General features: G+C 41.6%; 1 protein-coding gene across 1 annotated transcript in view; it reads right to left on the bottom strand.

Annotated features, from left to right (window-relative positions):
- METTL16 (methyltransferase 16, RNA N6-adenosine) overlaps positions 1 to 22,016 on the bottom strand; it is a 75,952-nt gene extending 53,936 nt beyond the window's left edge. Inside the window, exons 1-2 of the mRNA XM_045889645.3 lie at positions 21,874 to 22,016; positions 13,910 to 14,037 (exon numbers count right to left, since the gene is read on the bottom strand). Of these exons, the coding sequence (XP_045745601.1) occupies positions 13,910 to 14,037 (128 nt within the window). The 5' untranslated portion in view covers positions 21,874 to 22,016. The remainder of the gene's footprint in view (positions 1 to 13,909; positions 14,038 to 21,873) is intronic.
- Between the last annotated feature and the right edge of the window lie 1,439 nt (positions 22,017 to 23,455).

Here is a 23,455-nt window from a genome sequence, read left to right as displayed (position 1 = left end):
TGCCAGTCCCTAACAAGACACAGAGCTCGTGCCAGCCTGTACATCAGCACACTGAAGAAAGGCATTCAACCAAAGAAATGTCTGTTGAACTTAAACATGCAGCACAGGCCCTTATCTCTGTAGACAGTAACAAATAGTTTGTGGACGAGCCACTAGTTCAATAACCACACTTTTAGTAGCATTATGCCCGATGACACAAATGGCCATTTCAAAGAGTATGATCACCACTCAGTTCCAGGTAGTCAATGTCAACTGAGTTTACCAGCCATTTTGCCAGATCTCTAAAATTTTCAAAGGAAACCAACAAACCATAATTTTATATGAAATTTCCCTGATTCTTAAAATCTATGTGGGCAATAAACAACTTACACAATTCACAGGCTGACAGGCTATAACCTATATTGTAAACAGTGGAATTCTAAAAAAAAAAAAAAAAAAGCTGGGGTACTTGGCTCCCCTATGCTTTTAAAGATGAAGTATAAAAATGTTTCAATCCCAGGGTGCCTGGCTGACTTAATCTCAGGGTTGTGAGTTTGAGCCCCACGTTGGGTGTAGAGATTACTTTACTTTGTTCAACTGAGTTATACAGAATAGAATTAAGAAGTTGTGACAGTGGGCATTTATTCCTTTATTCATTCGACAGACATTTATCAACTATGTGCTAGGCATTGTGCAAAGTGCTAGAGATACTGCAGTATGCAAATACAGACATGATCTCTCCCTTCATGACAGTGACAGTCTGGTAGAGGTTAGGTATTCATCCAAGAATCACTCAAATACATGTAAAAATTGTCACTGTGATCAGTGCCGTAAAAGATAGGTACAAGGTGCTATGAAATCTACATAATTAGTGCAACTACCTTAGAAAAATCAGAAAAGGTAACTGAGCTAATAACTGAGAGCAGAATAAAAATTAAGAAAGAAAGAACTGGGGGAAGGGAACACCGCATGAACATGGGTTAAGAGGCTGGATAAAGGTGGTGGTGGCAAAGCTAGGGGAAAGTGAAAAGAATTAAGAAACATTCAGGAGGGAAAATTTACAAGATTTGCTGATGGACTTGTATGTGAGAAAGGATTTATTTTTTTTTTTTTAAGATTTTTATTTATTTATTTGAGAGAGAGAATGAGATAGAGAGAGCATGAGAGGGGGGAGGGTCAGAGGGAGAAGCAGACTCCCCGCCGAGCAGGGAGCCTGAAGCAGGACTCGATCCCAGGACTCGATCCCGGGACTCCAGGATCATGACCTGAGCCGAAGGCAGTCGCTTAACCAACTGAGCCACCCAGGCGCCCCTGTGAGAAAGGATTTATACATAGATGTCCCCTAGGGTTCTGGCTCGTTCAACAGAATAGACCTTGCCATTCACTAAAATTGGGAACTCTGACAGAAAACCATTTTTTAGGATAAATATCATAAATCTGAGCTGAATCTGAGACATCCAAGTGGAGAGATACTGAGGAAGCAGTGACCTCTAGGTATAGAGCCCAGAAAACTGGTCTGGGGAAAACAAATGTATGAGTGATTTGCAAACAAACAAGTCAGGTCCTGAAGGGATGAGAATGCTTAAGGGGAAAATACAAAATTAGAAGAAAAGAGAGCTCTGCACTAAGCCTTGAAGACTCCTTGAATGCCTGTATATACAATCATTACAAAGGAAGCTACACAAGGACAGAAAGGGTAGAATAAAGTGTGGTGCCAAGGAAGCTGAGAGAAGAGAGTGTCCATGAAGAACAGTGTCAGCAAAGTAACGTACTTCTCAAAAGTCAACTGAAAACCAAAATTGCATTTAGTGACACAAGACCACTGGAGACCTTTTTCAAGAGCTGCTTTGGTAGTGGTGGAATTAGAAACCACCCTGGAATGAGCTGAAGATTAAGTATGGTGTGGAAAAATGAAGACAGTAAAAATAAACAATTCTTCAAGAAGTTGTTATGCAAGAGAGAAGTGAGATGGGGCAGTGTGAGTGGTAGTGCTGATGGGGAGATTTTATTAGTATTTTTTTTAAGACTATTTACTTGACAGAAAGAGAGAGAACACAAGCAGGGGGAGCGGCAGAGGGAGAGGGAGAAGCAGGCTCCCCACTGAGAAGGGAGCCCGATGCGGGGCTCGATCCCAGGACCCCGGGATCATGACCTGAGCTGAAGGCAGACCCCTATTAGTAATTTTTAATTGAAGACAAAAATGTTTAAAGTCAATGGGAAGTCACAAAGACCACCTATTATGATTCTATTTAGACGAAATGTCCAAAACATGCAAATATATAGAGAAAGTAAGCAGATCAGTGGTTGCCAGGGGCTAAAGAGAGAGAGGAAGGATTTGGGAGTGACTGCTGAATAGGTTTCTTTCGGGGGTGACGAAAATGTTCTGGAATTAGTGGTGATGCTTGCACAACCCTGTGACATATTAAGAACAACTGAATTGTACACTTTAAAGTGATGATTTTTAGGGCCGCTTGGGTGGCATAGTTGGTTGAGCATCTGACTCTTGGTTTCAGCTCGGGTTGTGATATCACAGTTGTGGGATCGAGCCCCACATGGGGCTCTGCACGAAGTGCAGAGTCTCCTTGGGTTTCTCTCTCCCTCTGCCCCTCCCAGCTCTGCGCACGCATTTTCTCTTTCTCTCTCTCAAATAAATCCTTAAAAAATAAATAAAATGGGGCACCTGGGTGGCTCAGATGGTTAAGCGTCTGCCTTCAGCTCAGGTCATGATCCCAGGGTCCTGGGATCGAGTCCCGCATAGGGCTCCCTGCTCAGGAGGGGCCTGCTTCACCCTCTCCCTCTCCGTCTCTTATGAATAAATAAATAAAATCTTTATAAATAAATAAATAAATAAAATGATTTTATAGTACGTGAATTATATCTCAAATTTCGAAAAAGTCAAGGAGAAGAAGCCAGTTGATGGAGAGAGATTAAATAATTAGGAGAAGGAAAATTAGACAAAGGTTCCTGAGATGAGGGGAGAGTATGGGATCCACATGACAGATCTGATTAGAATATAGTAATAACAGTAACAGTGAGAATTATGAATAATAATTTGTTGAATAAAACCAAAAGCAGACCCATGGTCTTTTGTTGTGTTTTCCACCAACTCATACTAAACCATGACTGATTTATTTTCGGGGGGGGGGGGTGAGAGAAAGAGGAGAGAAGTGGGCAGAGAGAGAGAGAAAAAATTTTAAGCAGGCTCCATGCTCAGAGTGGATCCCAACATGGGGCTCGATCTCACAACCTGAGCCAAAATCAAGAGTTGAACATTTAACCAACTTAGCCACCAAGGCAGCCCCCTAAAAAAATTTTTTAACTTTAACATCCCATAGGTCAAATAAGCAATTAGATAGTAATATCATACCAAAAAAAAAGATCCTGGAACAGTGGAAATGACTATTATTAACAACCTTAGACTAACCAAAGAACCCAAAATCCTACTTGCAAAATTACAAGAAACTGTGATCAATCAAACTGATCTCTTAAATGCAGATCCCTGTGCTAAAGAGCAGATGACAGGAAATAAAAACCTAGTCATCCAAATACCTCTTTGGCCTTCCAAGTACAGTTAAGAGTACTGCAACTTTTCTAGCAAAGCCCAGTGACTTACCCTAAATCCCCTTAAAAAAAACCCAAAAAACAAAAAACAAAATACTTAGGGAAAAAAAAAACTTTGGGGGCACCTGGGTGGCTCAGTTAAGCAGCTGACTCTAGATTTTGGCTCAGGTCAAGATTTCAGAGTCTGGGATCAAGGCCCACAGAGCCCCACATCTGGCTCCACACTCAGCAGAGAGAGAGTCTGCTCCCTCTCCCTCTGCCCAGCCCCACCCCCGCACTCTCTCTCAAATAAATACATCTTTAAAAAAAAGTCTGGGGGGCATCTGGGTGGCTCAGTTGGTTAAGTGTCTGCCTTTGGCTCAGGTCATGATCCCAGGGTCCTGGGATCGAGCCCCGCATCAGGCTCCCCACTCAGCAGGGAGCCCACTTCTCCCTCTCTGTCTGCAGCTCCCCCCTGCTTGTGCTCACTCTCTCCCTCTAATAAATAAAATCTTTAAAAAAAAACCCAAACTTTTATAAAGTTCAGTAGTAAGAGAACCTTAAAAAAATTTAAGTTTCATATTACAGAAATTTTAGGAACAATCTAAAAGTAATCAATGAGATTAGTCTGCAGTCATTAAAAGGACTAAGACTGAGGGGCACCTGGGTGGCTCAGTCAGTTAAGCATCTGCCTTTGGCTCAGGTTGTGATCCCAGGGTCCTGGGATTGAGCCCCTTGTCAGGCTCCCTCTTCCTCTGTCCCCCCAACCCCCACTTGTGCTCTCTTTCTCACTTTCACTCTTTCTCTCTCAAATAAATTAATAAAACCTTAAAAAAAAAAAAAGGAGTAAGACTGGGCTGGTCCACATATTATATGAAGAATGTTCCTTGATATATATATATATTAAAAAAAAAAAACCTTTGAATAAAAGCATATACATACATCATGATCACATTTTTGTACAAAAAGACCCTACAAAAACCAAGGAAAAATGATCCTGTGTGCGGCGCCTGGGTGGCTCAGTTGGTTAAGCGACTGCCTTCGGCTCAGGTCATGATCCTGGAGTCCTAGGAACGAGTCCCACATTGGGCTCCTGGCTCAGCAGGGAGTCTGCTTCTCCCTCTGACCCTCTCCCCTCTCATGTGCTCTCTCTCTCAAATAAATAAAATCCTAAAAAAAAAAAAAAAATGATCCCGTGTGTGTATATATATAAAAAAAAGTCTGAAAGGGTTAAGAGCCACTTCTGGAGATGCAAATGGGTGGATGAGTAGGGTAGACACTTTCACTCTCCTCATATTTTTGTTTTATCTGAATACATTTTACATAATATCACCTTCATAACAGCATTTTATAACTATATGGAAAACGCTTATAATGTCATGTGGGGGGAAGAAAAAGTCCTATTATTATATCTGTATCAAAATTACAATCACAAAAAATATTAAACATGCGTAAGGACAAAGACTTCAAAAGGAACACAAAGCAATTTGATCTTCTGGGGGTGGAAGAACGGTGACATTTTTCTTTTATGTATGCAACATTACCATCATAAATGTAGTTAGGAAGGATATATTTCTATAATTTTCCGATTAAGGGTTCTATAATGTCTGTATAATTTCAAAAAACAAAAATCCCCCTTCCCAAAAATGGAAAACAGGCCCATGGTTCCAGGATACTTTTCCACGGAAGAGGGACAATTCTGTTGGAAACCCAACCAGGAGATTTCCCATGGTGACAACAATCACCAAGGAGAGTACTGCAGCCTAAGCATTAATTACACAGCTTCATGAAACATTTCGAGCAAGAGAAACAGCATTGTAATTAATGTTTTCTTAGTGTCTTCAAAGAGAGTTGTTGTTTATATAAACAATTTTTGTTATAAAAAAATATGTATGTTCACCTTGAGGGACTACAGCATACAATTTATTAATAAGGAACTATATCTTTTTTTTTTTTTTTTTTTAAAGTAGGCTCCATGCCCAGTGTGGAGCCCAATGCGGGGCTTGAATTCACGACTCTGAGATCATGACCTGAGCTGATATTAGGAGTCAGACGCTTACCCTACTTACCCTACTGAGCCACCCAGGTGTCCCAATAAGGAACTACATCCTAATCACCAAAATGTACAAGACATCAAGCAGAGACTAGTCTAATTAAAGAAACTGAAAAAAATCTATGAAGAGCTGATTCTTACACTTTGTTAGCAAGGCAAGTGTTCACTTTCTTCCAAGAAAACACAGACACTAATCTAAGGGTTGGAAATCCTTTTGTAGGACAAAGTCTAGTCATCCAGCTTTACTAGCTAAATATCTAGGTCACTGTAGCACCCTGGGACATTAAAAAATCCTGAACACAGGCAAAACCTTTTCTCATCCTCATTTCTGAGATCACCGGAACTAAAATTAGCTCTCACGTGGAAATTAGCAATTTACTCCATCAAGTCTTTGTTGTTTAACACATCCAGCTTCACAAAATAGCCTATTGTCAACAGGCTCATGTCCGATTTCCCCAGAATGACTCCTGCTCTGCTACTGATGAATACAGTATTACCATTATAGACAGAGTTTGGAAGGACACACTCTGTGACCCATGGTTAAAATAACAATCATTCTAACACTACAGAGACTGAACCTCATGTAACAACAATAAAGGCTAAAGCCTCCCAACCTAATTTTCCGGCACTGGTTTCTATTAATTAGATCTTCACTGAGGGGTTAAAAATGTACAGTCATAATGTATGACAAAACCCTTCAAGGGGCGCCTGGGTGGCTCAGTCGGTTAAGCGTCTGCCTTCCGCTCAGGTCATGATCCCAGGGTCCTGGGATCGAGCCCCGCATTGGGCTCCCTGCTCCAAGGGAAGCCTGCTTCTCCCTCTCCCTCTCCCCCTGCTTGTGTTCCCTCTCTCGCTGTGTCTCCCTCTGTCAAATAAAGAAATAAAATCTTAAAAAACAAAACAAAACAAAAACCTTCAATGCTCAACTGACAGGGTTCAAGTAAATTGCAGGATTATCTCCATGGAGCTGGTTACTGTGAAAAAAGTATGAACTAAAATCTAGTTACAATTGTCAGATATGATTACAACAAAGCAGTGATGGGTACAGGGAAGAAAAACAGAGAGGGACATCACACTAGCAATCCTAGTCACCTTATCAATTACACCAGGCATAACAACAGTAAGAGTACCTATCATTTGCTAAGTGTCTATAATGTCACTTTACATGCATTATCACTAACCTTTACAACAAATATCCAAAGTATGTCCTTTTATCCCCCTTCTTTAGATGAGGAAACTCAGTCTCAGTAAAGTTAAGAAAATTATCTAAAGAGGCGCCTGGGTGGTTCAGTGGATTAAGTGTCTGCCTTTAGCTTGGGTCATGATCCTGGGGTCCTGGGATCAAGCCCACATCAGGCTCTCTGCTCAGCGGGGAGTCTGCTTCTCCCCCTCCCTCTGCCTACCATTCCCCGTTTGCGCTGTCAAATAAATAAAGTCTTTTAAAAAAATTATCTAAAATCTCTAGAGCTGCTATGTGGCACCCTCACGATCGCTTCTTGGCCTTTTGGCTAAGACCAGTCCTTAGGATGACTGACTCAGAAAGGAGTCCCCTCTCTCCATACCACACCCTGCTTAAGAGTTAAGCAAATAAACGACACTTTGAGCCATCTCAGGTCTATTGTTTTGTCTGATATTCCTTTTCCATCATTAGCTGGGTTTATATTTTGGCATTCTTTTTCACACATTTCATGGTATTAAGTAAAAAGCCATTATAAAAATATTTAAAATAAATAAAAGTATCAATGCAGACAATCAACAACTCTTAACTAAGTAAGCAGGAAGGGGGATAATGTCTAGGAGCACGTGGATTCCTTCTAAACATGCTACCCTGCCAACTATTAATAAGCTCATATTGTTTCCATCTTTAAAGAAATAACAGGAGGCTCTGGGCGCCTGGGTGGCTCAGTCAGTTAAGCCTTTGCCTTCAGCACAGGTCATGCATGATCCCAGGGTCCTGGGATCCAGCCCCACTCAGTGGGGAACCTGCTTATCCCCCTCCCTCTGCCCCTCCCCCCACTTGTGCTTGCCTTCTCGCTCACTCTCTCTCAAATAAAATCTTAAAAAAATTATTTAAAAAATAAAGAGGGGGCCCCTGGGTGGCTCAGTCATTAAGCGTCTGCCTTTGGCTCAGGTCATGATCCCAAGGTCCTGGGATCAGGCCCCGCATCAGGCTCCCTGCTCGGCGGGAAGCCTGCTTTTCCCCACTTGTGTTCCCTCTCTCGCTGTGTCTCCCTCTGTCAGATAAATAAATAAAATCTTTAAAAAACAATAAAATAAAAAATAAAAAAATAAAGAGAAAGAAAAAGAAAGCAGGCCTCCTCCTTAAGCTTGCCTCATCCTCTTCCTATCCCTTCATAAATAAGCCTGTTTTATCCTGCAAAAAATTTAGAGATTTTATTTATTTATTTGTCAGAGAGAGAGAGAGAGAGAGCGCACAAGCAGGGAGAGCGGGAGGCAGAAGAAGCAGGCTCCCCACCGAGCAAGGCGCTTGATGTGAGACTCGATCCCAGGACCATGGGATCATGACCCGAGCCAAAGGCAGACAGGTAACTGACTCAGCCACCCAATCATCCCTATCCTGAAAAAAATTTAAAAATTACTTTTGCCTAGGGGTGCTTGGGTGGTTCAGTTGGTTGAACGTCTGCCTTCAGCTCAGGTCATGATCTCCAGGTCCTGGGATGGAGCCCAGTGTTGGGCTCTATGCTCAGTGGGGAGTCTGCTTCTCCCTCTGCCCCTCCCCCTACTCGTGCTCTTTCTCTCTCTCAAATAAAGAAATAAAATCTTTTAAAAAAATTACTTTTGCCTATTACAAAAAGAACATCAATGTGTCTAACAACACAACTCATAACCTTTTAGTCCCTTTCTGTGCAGAGCAATCAGCAGATACTTCAGTTTTAGCTTGAAACAAAATTATGTTTTATAATCTGCAGCATCCATTCTAAAGGCTCCATGATATTCCATGGAACTGCACTGTTAAGAACCTACATACTAGATATTTAGATTATTTCCAATTTTTCTTGTTATAAACAGCTTTAGGACAAACATCATTTCTTTTAAGTATGTTTTTTAGAATTTCCAAGGTTGCAGTTTTACCAACATTTTCTCTATGTCATTTGACTACATTTTTGCCATTGATGGATGTTTTATTTATTAATTTTTTAAGATTTTATTTATTCATTTATTTGACACAGAGCCAGTGAGTGAACGGGGGTGGGGAGGGGGAGAGGGTGGGGCAGTGGGGGGAGGGAGGAACAGAGGTTGAGTGACAAGCAGACACCACACTAAGCATGGAGCCCAACACAGGGTTGGATCCCATGACCCTGAGATCATGACCTGAGCCAAAATCCAGTCAGATGCTCAACTGACTAAGCCATCCAGGTGCCCCAATGGATATTTTAATATTTTATCTTTGCTAATTTGGTCCACTGTCTTTCCTCTTGTGAACAGTCCATTTTTAATCCTTACCTTTCTCTATAAAGGTTTCTTACTTTTTCTTATTGTCTTATAAGAGTTCTTTATATTGAGAAAGCTAATTCTCTGCCATAAGCTGTAAATATTTGCAGTGCTCTGTCATCTTTTACTTTTAGTATTTCCTGACATGTAAAATTGTTTACATCTCATGTAGCTGAATCCAGCCATCTTTTCTTTGATGAATTCTATCCTTGGAGTATGAACAGAAAGCCCATTTCTATATCCAAAGTTAAGACACTCACCTAGGTTTTTTCTAGTACTTAAAAAAAAATAAATATATTGGGCGCCTGGGTGGCTCAGTTGGTTAAGCGACTGCCTTCGGCTCACGTCATGATCCTGGAGTCCCTGGATCGAGTCCCACATCGGGCTCCCTGCTCGGCAGGGAGTCTGCTTCTCCCTCTGACCCTCCCGACCCTCCCCCCTCTCATGCTCTCTCTCTCTCAGTCTCTCTCTCTCAAATAAATAAATAAAATCTTTTAAATAAATAAATAAATAAATATATTGAAATCATTCAGTGATCAGGAATATATTTTGCATAACATAGGAAAGGAAATCTAAATGCACCCTTCCCATGGCTGTCCCAACTGCATCTATTAAAAATCCATTACTGGGGGAGCCTGGGTGGCTGTCGGTTGAGCGTCCAACTCTTGGTTTCGGCTCAGGTCATGATCTTGGGGTCCTGGGATTAAGCCCCACAATGGGCTCTGCACTGGGCACAGAGCCTGCCTGGATTCTCTCTCTCTCTCCCCCTTTGCCCCTCTCCCCACTAACACATGCTCACTCTCTCTCTCAAAAGAAAAAAAAAATCCATTACTGAAAAAAATTCATTACTGTCTGCCTCACCCCTAATGAACTGAAATGCTACTCTATTCTACACTATAGCCTTTCACCATGGGGTGGTATCTTACTTGAAAGGTTCTAAAGTAAGCACATAAACTGAAAATCCAATATGGTCAAAATTTTACACTGGAAAATCTCTTTAATCGTTTATAGCACTGTATGATAGTCACACGATGAGAAATACACAGGAGTCAAGACTGATTAAGAAAGGAAGATTCACCCTGTTCACTTTGCACTCCCTCTGAGAGGTACACTATTGAGTCAAGTGACAGGCAGGAATCATCGCACCACTTAATGTGCACATGCAATTGTTCTGCTGTTTAGACTTAGATGTGTTTCAGAATGCCACTCTGATGCCCATTCTTGCTCCAATACTGTACTAATATTTTAATTACTCTAACTTAAAAATCTAGATGTTAAATATCTAACTCAAATATCCCAATAGATATTTAAATATATTGTGAACTTAAAGTTAACACACTTACACCTTTCTACCACCCGTTACTCTTTTATTGCTTTGAGCATCTTTTCTTTGAATTTTGGAAACATTATACCTATCTTGTCTCCCAAAAACAGGGATTTTGATTGGGGGAAGCAGCAACATTTTTATATATGTGTGTATATATATACAGTTACATAGTTATATATATGTGTATACATACACACACACACACACAATTTTTTAAAGATTTTACTTATTTATTTGAGAGAGCGTGAGCGCAAGCAGGGGTATGGGCAGAGGGAGAGGGAGAAGCAGACCCTCCTGCTGAGCAGGGAGCCCAATGCAGGGCTTGATCCCAGGATCATGACCTGAGCTAAAGGCAGACACTCAACTGACTGAGCCACCCAGGAGTCCCCAGCTCAGTCATTTCTTACTGTTACAAGCCTGGGCAAGTCATTTTAAAAGAATGTACACTGATGGGGTGCCAGGCTGGCTCAGTCGGTAGAGCACGCAACTCTTGATCTTGGGGTCATGAGTCTGAGCCGCACGTGGGGTGGAGATTACTTAAATAAATGAAACTTTAAAAAAAGTGGGGCACCTGGGTAGCTCAGTCGGTTAAGCATCCAACTCTTGACTTCAGCTTAGGTCACGACCTCAGGGTCCTAAGATGAAGCCCTGCACCCAGCTCCACACTCAGCAGGGAGTCTGCTTGAGATTCTGTACTTTGACCTCTCCCTTTACCCCTCCCCCTGCTTGCAAGCTGTCTCTCTCTAAAATTAATAAATCTTAAAAAAAAAAGAGAGAATGTTCACGTTTATAGGTTAAACGTTCAAATTACATCGTTGAATCAAAAAAAATTTTTTTAAAGATTTTATTTATTTATTTGACAGAGAGAGACACAGGGAGAAAGGGAACACAAGCAGGGGGGAGTGGGACAGGGAGAAACAGGCTTCCCGCTGAGCAGGGAGCCCAATGCGGGGCTTGATCCCAGGACTCTGGGATCATAACCTGAGCCGAAGGCAGACACTTAACCAACTGAGCCACCCAGGTGCCCCAAAATTATTGCTTTTATTAATGTAAACTAGTCCTCTTTTTTCCAATTTGATGCTTTTTTGCCTTCTATTTTACTTTTTCTAATTTGGGGGAACTCTCATTTGCCTAGTGTATTTTTGCCCATCCCTTTATTTTTCATTAATCTGTAATTAAGTATGTCATTCGTGAGGTGAGCGGGGTTGGGGTGGGTTAAACACGTGATGGGCACTTGTGATGAGCAGTAGGCCTATGTAAGTGATGAATCACTAAATCCTATACCTGAAACTAATATTACAGTGTATGTTAATTAGGTGGAACCTAAATAAAAACTTGGAGGAGGGCGCCTGGGTGGCTCAGATGGTTAAGCGTCTGCCTTCGGCTCAGGTCATGATCCCAGCGTCCTGGGATCGAGTCCCGCATCGGGCTCCCTGCTCCTTGGGAGCCTGCTTCTCCCTCTGCCTCTCTCTCTCTGTCTCTCATGAATAAATAAATAAAAAATCTTAAAAAAAAAAAAAAAAAAAAAAAAAAAAAAAACTTGGAGGAAAAAATAAGTATGCCACTTGTAATTGGCACAGAGTTAGATTTTACAGAGGAATTACTCTCGAGAGTTTAACAAATTTATTGAATGTCTATTACTTGCCAGACACCTTTAATCCATTCAAATACACTGTAATAACAGATCTGTTCGGTTTGCTCCGAGAGATATCTTAAAAAATATTAATCTTAAACCATCTTAAAAACCCTCCTCTGGTTCCTCCGGTGTCTGAGCAATCAAGAGAACTTGCATGCTATAAAAGGCTCTTTGTGACCTGTTCTTTGTTTTCCTTTCAGTCTCATCTTGTTATTTCTCAACCCGTTATCCTATATCCACTTCAGCCCAACTACACGCAGTTCTCCAAACTTAAACACACCTTTCACAAAAATCTGTTGTCTATACCTGAATTCTTTCCCTCTTCTATTCATTCTTCAGGATTTAGCTCGAAGACCCATGGCCTTCACTAACACCACCTCCACATCACTGCTTTGTCCCTCTCTTCCAACTTTCAATTGCCAACAAAATAACCCTACTTGAATATCCTGCAGGCTTCTCAGATTCCATATGCCCCAAACTGAAACACTCATCTCCCCACAAATGAGTTCATTTTCCCTTGTTCCCTAACTCAATAAACTAGGTACTACCACCCATCCTCTTGCTAAAATAAAATCACAAGCACCTGGGGCACCTGGGTGGCTCAGCTGTTAAGCATCTGCCTTCAGCTCAGGTTATGATCCCAGAGTCCTGGGATCGAGCCTCGCATCGGGCTCCCTGCTCCGCGGGAAGCCTGCTTCTCCCTCTCCCACTCCCCCTTCTGTGTTCCCTTTCTCGCTGTGTCTCTGTCAAATAAATAAATAAAAACTTAAAAAAAAAAATCACAAGTACTATATCTGGCTCAGACTCCTTAATTTCCACCATGTCCTGCTAATTCTATTCATGAATTTCACTCAAATTCATCAGTGATTTCTATCCCTCCTGCCTCTACCTAGTTTGGCCACCAATGTCTAATCCGGATTACTGAAACCATTTCCTACTCACTTCCCTATACCTCCAATCTTAATTTCCCCTGCCACCCATCCTCCCCAATGCTCCTAGAATACTTCTGTCTAAACACAACTCTGAACATGTTATTCCTCTGCTTTTAAACTTCAGTGGATAAGGACAGGGATGGGTAACTCTGAAGATACAAGAACCCTCCACACCATGTCCTTAAAATAAATTCCAAACTCCTAGGGCACCTACGTGGCTCAGCTGGTTAAGCGTCCAACTCTTAATTTCAGCTCAGGTCATAAGATTGAGCTCTGCTCCGCACTGGGTGTGGAGCTTACTTAACTCTCCCTCTCCCTCTGTCCCTCACCCCCATGTGGGATCACGCTCTCTCTCTTAAAAAGAACAAAATTAGGACACCTGGGTGGCTCGGTTGGTTAAGCATCTGCCTTCGGCTCAGGTTATGATCCCATAGTCGCAGGATCAAGCTCCACATAGGGCTCCCTGCTCTGCTTCTCCCTCTCCCTCTACTCCTCCCCCCACTCGTGCTCTCTCTGTCTCTCTCTCTCATTTACTCTCTCTAATAAATAAAATCTAAAAAAATAAAAATAAATTCCAAACTCCTAAAGCCAGAAAGAAACTGAAAAGTATTTGGTCCAATCCTCTCATTTTATAACTTGAAAAGATGAAACCCAGGAGTGCCTAGGTGGCTCAGTTAATTATCTGACTCTTCATTTCGGCTCAGGTCATGATCTCAGAGTTGTGAGATCAAGCCCCATGTAGGGCTTCTCACTGGGCGTGGAGACTACTTAAGATTCTCTCTCTCCCTCTCCTCCCCTCTCTCTACCCCCCAACACAAAGATGAAACCCAGACAGGTTAAGTGATTTGTCCAAGATCAGACGAGAAATTTTAGGAAATGTCTAGGATTGCATTCAGGTGTACTATCAGTCCAGTATGCTTTCCACTACCCTGTGTCCATTCAGATTATACTAGAATAATACAGTATTAAGAATACTTCATGTTACCTACCTCACTCTTCCATTCAGATTTATCTGAACATGCTGCTTAAAATCTGGATATTTGGTTGCCAGATATGCAAAGTCAGGAGGTTTGTCCTTGTATCTATTTCTTGCATGCATTGATTTACTCAGAGCCATCTTTAAAAAGAAAAAAAAGGAAAAAAGTCAGCATATTTAGTCAAAAAATACATTAATGGGGAAAAGCTGTGGTTGCCAAGTCAACAGTTACAGCCAACATATTTTTGCCCATCAACTGAGAAAGTAGAAGTTATATTTTTCAAATGTACACAAATAAGCACATTAAAATATGCTTAACATCACCATGAGTCATTAGGGAAATGCAAATCAAAACCACAATATCAATTCATACCCAATAGGATGGCTATTATTAAAAAAGTTAAGAGAAGTATTGGTGAGGATGTTAGGAAATTGGAGCATTGAAGGTGGGAACGTATACAATGGCTGTGGAAACAGTTCAGCAGTTCTTAAAAAGTTAAACATAGAATTACCACCATATGATCCAGCAATTCCACTCCTAGGTATACACCCAAGAGAACTGAAAGAAGGGATTCAAGCGATATTTGCACATCAATGTTCACAGCAGCATTATTCACAACAGCCAAAAGAGTAGGAACAACCCCAAGTGTCCATAAATGGATAAAGAAAATGTGGTACATACATACAATGCAATGTCCTTCAGCCAAAAAAAGGAATAAAATTCTGATACATCCTACAACATGAATGAACCTTAAAAACATTATTCTGGGACACTTGGGTGGCTCAGTCGGTTAAGCGTCTGCCTTCAGCTCAGGTCACGATCCCAGGGTCCTTGGATCAGGTCCCATAACGGGCTCCCCGCTCAGCAGGGAGACTGCTTCTCCCTCTCTCCGTGTTCTCTCTCTCTTTCTCAAATAAATAAATATTTTAAAAAAACATTATGCTAACAAAAATAAGCCATATTCAAAAGGACAAATGTTGTATTATCACACTTGTATTAGATACCAAGAATACGCAAATTCATAAAGAGAGTAGAATAGAGGTTACCAGGGTTTGGGGAGGAGGTATGAATGTTGAATTATTATTTAATGGGTTTCTGTTTAGGATGATGAAAAACTTCTAGAAATGGACAGTGGTGATGGTTATACAACAGTGTGAAGGTACTTAATGCCACTAAACAGTACACTTAAAAATGCTTAAAATGGTAAATTTTATGTTATGTATATTTTATCACAGCTTGAAATGCGTATGCAACATACGGGTTTTTTTTAAACCATGAAAACTGGAAACTATTCTTTTGAAAGCATCAAAGGGGCAGAAGTAAGCCAAGAACTATTAGCCAAGAACTAATAGTCAGAGGTTAGTTTTTACAGGGGTCTTGTATGGACTGAATACTTTGTAGCACATCATAAAGTCACAAATGTTTCAAAATATATCTTCTATTTTATAAATTTCAGTCTTGTCATTCCTAGGTAGCTAAAACCAAATGAAAACAATTTTGTCTCCTTCCAGATTACAAAAAAAAAAAAAATTAACACATTTATAGCAAGATATAAAACTGAAGAAAAGCCACTGATTGTAGTGTTTGGTTTTTTTTCTTTTCAAAGATTTTATTTATCCATTTGAGAGAGAGAATGAGAGAGAGAGAGAGCATGAGAGGGGGGAGGGTCAGAAGGAGAAGCAGACTCCCTGCTGAGCAGGGAGCCCAATGCAGGGCTCGGTCCTGGGACTCCAGGATCACAACCCCAGCCGTAGGCAGCCACTCAACCAACTGAGCCACCCAGGCGCCCCATGTAGTGTTTGTTTTTCTTTTAAGATTTTATTTATCCATTTGAGAGAGCAAGACAGAGTAAGCTCGAGCAGGGTGAGGGGCAGAGGGAGAAGCAGGCTCCCTGCTGAGCAGGGAGCCCGATGTGGGGCTCGATCCAGGGACTCCGGGATCACGACCTGAGCCAAAGGCAGACACAACCCACAGAACCACCCAGGCGCCCTGATTGTAGTGGCTTAGTAAGTTATACAGTTGGTAATTCTAAAAATTATTTTAGTGCATATCTCTGGGTGGTGTGATTTGTATATTCTTCGTTATATCATTCTGTATTTTCCACTGTTTTTTCTAAGGTGCATTCATCTAAACAGTGTTATGTAAGCCAAAATCCTAGGCATCATCGGGAAGTTCTATACCCCTCTCATATCCTAAGAAATCAACAGTCATGTGGATTTTACCTGCTAAATACCTCTCAGATCCATCTATTTTTCCCATCTCCACCAATATCAGCCCAGTACAAGTCACCTGGATTTAGAACAGCCTCTTACTTGGTCACCCTGACTCCACTCTTACTCTCTCGGATTTCCTTTTTCCACCTTGCAGAGATCATCTCCTAAACACAAATCTCACTATGTCTTCCTTCTCCTATGCCCACTTGCTCAAAATTTTACTTAGGATTAAAAACAAAAATCATTACTTCAGCATACATATAAGGGCCAGCATGGTGTGGCCTTAACTATTTTTTCACCATCACGTTAAGCCATACCTCTCACTGCTCTTCTTTCTGTCCCTCCACTCTGGCAATCAGGTCTTTACAGTTTATTCCCTTTGTAATGTTTTTTTCTCCTCTTCACCTGATGAATTCCTACTCATCCTTACTCAATTCAAGCATCTCTTCTTCAGGTAAGTTTTTCCTTCCCTAATCCCCCTGGTTAAGTCATACCCCCTATTATAAAGTCTCCTAGCAACAAGCACCCTTCCTTTGCAGGTTTTATTACAGATATAACCTTACATAGTAATAGCTCTGCTAACACTCTATTTCAGAAGGTTTTTTTGACAGCTTTCTACATTGAAAAAATTTTTTAATTTTTTAATTCAAGTATAATTAAACATATAGTGTTATATTAGTTTCAGTATATGATATAATGGTTCAACAATTCTATATTCTTCAGTGCTCATCAAGGTAAGTGTACTCTTAATCCCCTTTATTTCACCCCCCCCCCACCTCCCCCCTGGCAACCACCAGTTTGTTCTCCGCATTTAAGAGTCTGTTTTTTGGGGACACCTGGGTGGCTCAGTCATTAAGCATCTGCCTTTGGCTCAGGTCATGATCCCAGCATCCTGGGATCAAGCCCCACATCGGGCTCTCTGCTCTGCAGGAAGCCTGCTTCTCCCTCTCCCACTCCCCCTTCTTGTGTTCCTACTCTCACTATCTCTCTCTGTGTCAAATAAATAAGTAAAATCTTTAAAAAAAAAAAAGTGGTTTTTTGCTGGTCTCCCTTTTTTGTTTGTTTTTTTAAATTCCACATGGGTGAAATCATATAGTATTTGTCTTTCTTTGACTTACTTCACTTAGCATTATACCCTCTAGGTCCATCCATGTTGTTGCAAATGGCAAGGCTGCATTCTTTTTGATGGCTGAGTAATATTCCATTGTGTATATACATACCCTTTTTTTCCCCCCAATTTAGTTAACATATAGTGTACTATTAGTTTCACGGGTAGAATTTAGTGACTCATCAGTTATACATTAACATCTCATTATATCCAGTCCCTCCTTAATACCCATCACCCAATTACCCCATCCTCCCATGCAATCCCCACCAGCAACTCTGTTTATTCCCTATAGTTAAGAGTCTCTTATGTTTGCTTCCCTCTCTGTTTTTATCTTATTTTTCCTTCCCTTCCCCTATGTTCATCTGTTTTGTTTCTTAAATTCCACATGAGTGGAATCATATGGTATATGTCTTTTTCTATACCTTTTTCATCCATTCATCTATTGATAGACATTTGGGTTGCTTCCTTATCTTAGCTATTGTATACAATGCTGCCATAAATATAGGGGTACATGTATCATTTTGAATTACTGTTTTTATTTTCTTTAGGTAAATACCCAGTGGTAGAATTACTGGATCAGATGGTAATTCTTTTTTCATTTTTGGGCTTGAACTCACAACCCTGAGATCAAGACGTGAGTTGAGTCAGACACTTAACCAACTAAGCCACCGAGGTACCCCAAATGGTAATTCTATTTTTTTTTTTAATTTTATTTCTTTGAGAGAGAGAGCGAGAGAGCATGAGAGGGGAGAGGGTCAGAGGGAGAAGCAGACTCCCTGCTGAGCAGGGAGCCGGATGCAGGACTCGATCCTGAGACTCCGGGATCATGACCTGAGCTGAAGGCAGTCGCGTAACCAACTGAGCCACCCAGGTGCCTGGTAATTCTATTTTTAATTTTTTGAGGAACCTCTGTACTGTTTTCCACAGTGGCTGCACCAATTTGCATTCCGACCAATAGTGCAGGAACGTTTCTTTTTCTCCACATCCCTGCCAACACTTGTTATTTCTTGTGTTTTTATTTTAGCCATCCTGACAGGCATGAGGTGATATCTCATTATGGCTTTGATTTTAATTTCTCTGATGATCAGTGATGTTAAGCATCTTTTCATGTGTCTGCTGGCCATCCGTATGTCTTCTTTGGAAAAATGTCTACTCAGGTCCTCTGCCCATTTTCTAATTGGATTATTTGGGCTTTTTGGTGTTGAGTTGTATAAGTTTTTTATGTATTTTGGATACCGACCCCTCATTGGATATGTCATTTGCAAATACCATCCTCTACACTGAAAATTTAACAATTATTTTCAAAAAAGAGTTGTCTTCATCGTGGACCTTTCCAAATCATATATCCAACTGCCTACCCGACTTGTCACTTGAATGGCTCAGAAGTACTTCATGTACAATGTCCAAAATTAAGTCATTTCTACCCACCTCAAACTGGTCCTTTTCTAATCATCCCTTTTCGCCAAATAACACCACTACCTTTCTTGTGGTGCTCAGGCCAGAAATCTTTAGCATCCTCTCCAGCCCATCTCCCCCATTCCAAACACACCATGTCCTGAATATTCTCTACCTTCTAATTATTTCTTGACCCTTATATTATTTCTGTCACACCTCCACAACTCTACCCCCAGATCATTATCATCTCCCTTGGATTACTATAATAGCCTCTAACTGATCTCTCTATAATCACTCTTGCCTTTGCCATCCACTTTTCACCCAAAAGACAAGTCTTCCCTCCCTCCCTCCATGCAAATCTGGAGTCCTTGCTGAATCCCTTCAGTGGCTTCCTAAAGCTATTAGGCTTATAAAGTCCAAAATCATTAACAAGGCATACATAATCTAGACCTGCCTATCCCTCCAACCTCATTTGTTGCCACTATGCTCCAGACACACTTGTCCTTTCATTTTCTCTGCTGTATAATGATCTGTCCCACCATCTGTTATTCTTACTGCCTAAGAGGTTCTCTTCACTCTCCTACCATCCATTCTCCTTTTGAAGGCCCACTAGCCCTTCAAATCACACCCTAAGCATCATTTTCTCAGGTAGGCTTTTTCTGACACCACATATCCAATCAGATGCCCACTCTATATACTTTCAAAGCATTTTATGCTTTCCCTCAAAGCTCTTAGTTTACATTTGTCTGTCCTGTCCTCCACCCCACCTCCCAGGCTGCAACCATGTACATCTTATTCTTCACTGTATCCTCCAGCAACTGGCATACAATAAATACTTAAGTGAATAATTCAGAATTTAGGGTAATTAATAGTCACCTGGAAGTTTTTCAGCATACTAAGCTACCACCTTTTGCCCCTAACATTATCACAGGAACTCACTATATACAAGTTGCAATTTCCTAACATTAACATACCCTTTACAGACTATCAAAAAGAAGGGAGCATAGAATTAGGATAAGAACCAGTTCCCATGAAAAAGTTGAAAAGGGGGTGCCTGGCTGGCTCAGTCAGTGGAGCATGCAACTCTTGATCTCAGGGTTGTAAATTCAAGCCCCACGTTGGGTGTAGAGATTACTTTAAAAAATCTTAAAAAAAAGAAAAAGTTTAAAAGGAAAATGTTTTCCTTTCTTGTGGTTCTGGCAAGCAACAACAAAAGAAAGTATTCTAACAGTAATTTCAAAAGACACTGGTATGTTAGAGCTCTGCAACACGTTAATATTCTAAAGACTGCATAGATGACATCAGTGTACACACATGACACTTTGAGCATACGTGGAACAAATTAAATTACAGATATGGAAGATTCAATTTATATCCTAATCAAATTTTCTGGTCAGAACAGATAAAGAGTCAATAAAGCCACTTTTTTGATAACCAACCTCCTAAAGGCAAAGGGATCTTAGCTAAATCTATCCTATTTCTCAGAATTTAACCCAGTATTAACTCTTACCTGGCATTAACACTGTCACTCCCCCTTCTCTCTAGCCTACCTATTTTTCTCTTCCTGGCTCATTCTTTTTTTTTTTTTTTTAAAGATTTTATTTATTTATTTGACAGAGAGAGACACAGTGAGAGAGGGAACACAAGCAGGGGGAGTGGGAGAGGGAGAAGCAGGCTTCCCACGGAGCAGGGAGCTCGATGCGAGCTCGATGCGGGGCTCGACCCCAGGACCCCAGGATCATGACCTGAGCCGAAGGCAGACGCTCACAACTGAGCCACCCAGGTGCCCCTCTTCCTGGCTCATTCTTATCTAGCCACATTAGTCTCCTTGGTTTTTGGGGTGTTTTTTGTTTGTTTGTTTGTTTGTTCGTTTTTAACCAAATCTGGCACACTCCTGCATCAGGGATTTTGTACTCGGTCAGTATGGACTGCTCTTCCCCCAGAAATACATACGTACAAGGTACTCTCTCCTTGTTCAGGCCTTTGATAAAACCTCACCTTCTCACCGCTTTTCCCCTTTTTTTTTTTAAAGTAAGCTCTACGCTCAACTCGGGGCTTGAACTCACTACCCCAAGATCAAGAGCGGCATGCTCTATGGACTGAGCCAGCCAGGCACCCCTGATGCCTTTTCTTAGTGCAATGAGTGAACACTTAAATGTGCAGTGAGTGAACACACTCCTCTCCCTTAACACTTTCGAAGTCTTCAACACAGGACTTACCCATCTGACATTCCATATACAGCATTTACTTACTTTTTAAAATCTGCCTTGCCAGTAAGTTTCATGAGGGAAAATACTTTGTCTATCTTGTTCGCTGCAATATCCCACTGCCTAAATTAGGGCCTGGGAGAGTAAGCACTCATAAGTTGTTTACTGAAAACATGATGGAACTCTTTTCACTGTCCCAAGCCACTGAAACACAGCACTCTCATTTTTTGTAAACTGTCCTCATCTTGACACTCAAAAAGGATCAGCCCTACTTAGGGCTGGAGCATTTTCTTCTGGGTTATCCGAGTCAGTCCTGAAAGCCAAAGCAGTAGCACACCCTTGAAGCTGACGCTTCGACTTTCTTTGAACTTTGCCATCTCCATGGTCTACTGTTTCCTTGGTTTCTCCTAACCCTCAATAATACTCTTCAACTACCGTTTATCTTAACATTCAAAAGACTCTAAATTCCGCTTCGAATTCTAATTTCCGCTTCTAACTTTGAATTCCTTCTGCACAGATCTCTCCCAGTTCAACCCCAATCTCCGTTTTCTCTCGTCGCCTGCCTTCATAAAACCGACTTTTTCCTCTAGTTCCGCCAGTGCCATTTCTCCATCTCCTCCACTCCTCCCACACGCTCATCTTATGCACTCAGTCTTCCCGCCTCAGTTTCGCATCTCTCTAAACCTCCTCAGCCCCTGGGGTCTTTCGTACTTCAATCCTCGTCTCCATTCTAGGCGCCAACTCCTCCCATCTATCCCATCACCATTATCCTCCTCCACGTGCGCGCGCGCACACAACCTACCCACCCACCCAACCCATTCACTCACCCATGTGGTCTGTCTCCCTAGACCCCAAGCCAGCACCTCACCAGTCCAGAACCCGCGCGCGCAACACGCACGCACAGACACAGACACAAAGCCACCCACCCTTCAGGTCTGTCTCCCTAGGCCCAAAGTCAGCCACTCACCAGCCCAGAACCCAAGAATATGGAACTTGGGCCATACATAGGTTAAATGACCTCTCGACCCGCCTAACAGTTGATAAATGACTCACATCTGAAGTCAAAGTTTCTTCCAGATGACCGGTCTGGATTAGGCCTCTATAACTCCAGAGTCTCAAGCCACCCGCAGAGCGAAGCGCCTAGAAACGCAGATGTTACGCTCCTAGCGCGCCGCCATGTTGGGCAAGCATCCAGCCTCGTGATTGGACGAAACACTCTCGCGCGACCTGTAGCAGAGTCTGAAGAAGGAAAATCCATCGCGAGACCTGGAGTTTGCAGCTCCTGACACAAGGAAGGGGCGTGGTAGCAAGCGGAGTGTTTTGCGTGAGGGCACCTGCGTTAGAATTTCTTTGGGACCTTGTTTGTTTTGTAAAGTAGGTTTTAAAAAATGAAGTTGTAGCTTTCCGGGTCCCACTTCAGACTTACTGAATCACACTCTCTGGGGTTAGGCGGGAATATGAGGATGGCGGAAGGCGGGGAGCTTTAGGATTTGATGGCGGGCAGTTAGCATTTATTCTGCAACAGGTCTCTTGCTTCATGTGTTGTCTCATTTAATCATCACAGATAAACCTGTGATATGAGAAGGAGTAATCTCATTTACAGAGGAAAAACTGGGGATCAGAAATATTAAGTCATTTGTCCAAGATCTTACACCCAGATGAAATCAAATTCATGTTCTTTGTGTTTCCTCGCCTGCCTCTTGAGCTGGAAGCTCTATTAAATGCTTTTCGTTTTTCTTTTCAACTCGGTTATACTAATTTTTACTCTCTGGCCAGTAGAGTGAGCATTAGTCTCATTTCACAATTGAGACAAAAAGGTAAATCACTTTCAAAAGGCATACAGTTAAGGATAGGACTAAAGTCAGCCTCTGGACCCCCACCTAGTAACTGCATTAAAGCTTTCCTGTGTCCCAGTAATTAATGCGAAAGCTTCTGGCAAAACATTGCTATAAAATTGAGAGATAAAGGGTAAGAAATGAAGATTTAAGTTTTATGTAGAACAAAGTGTACCATTTGTCACCCAAGGAAAGCAAGGAGGTGTTCTCATTATCTATTGTGTAACAAACCACCCCAAAATGTATAGCTTAAAACAACAGCTGTTTTATTTGCTCATTGTTCTGCAGTCTGGGTTGGAATTAGCCCAACCATTCTTGTTCTGTACTTGCTGTTGATGGTAGCATCAGCTGGTGGCTGGTTCAGCTGGAGTGGCTGGGCTCCCCTCTCCCTGTAGTCTCAAATTCTCTCCCTCTCTCTGTGACATTTCCATATAATTTCTCCAGCAGAGTAGCCAGATTTCTTACATGTTAGCTCAGGGCTCCCAAAAGGGCAAAAGTGTAAGCTGCTAGGCTTTCTTAAGGCTTAGGCCCAGACTGGTGCGTTCATTATTCACTCAATTCTATTTGTTAAAGCAAGTCAAAGGGCCAGCCCAGATTCAAGAGGAGGGGATTATGCCAGGATACACTACAATACTTGCAAGCCATGGTTCACTGGATCTACCAATGAACAGAACACCACAGAAAGTTTTTTGTCTTTGGTTGGTAGTGATTTTGGTACTGGTTATTTTTACAGTATTTAGTGCTTGCTTCTGGAAAGGTAAAAGAGAAAATGGCATTGGAGGTATGACTGTAGGGTTGTA

The sequence above is a fragment of the Mirounga angustirostris genome, unplaced genomic scaffold, assembly GCF_029215605.1.
Source record: "Mirounga angustirostris isolate CCGP_5_RB_7025 unplaced genomic scaffold, mMirAng1.0.hap1 SCAF_17, whole genome shotgun sequence".
Taxonomy (NCBI): Eukaryota; Metazoa; Chordata; class Mammalia; order Carnivora; family Phocidae; genus Mirounga; species Mirounga angustirostris.
This window is presented reverse-complemented; position numbering and strand designations above follow the sequence as displayed.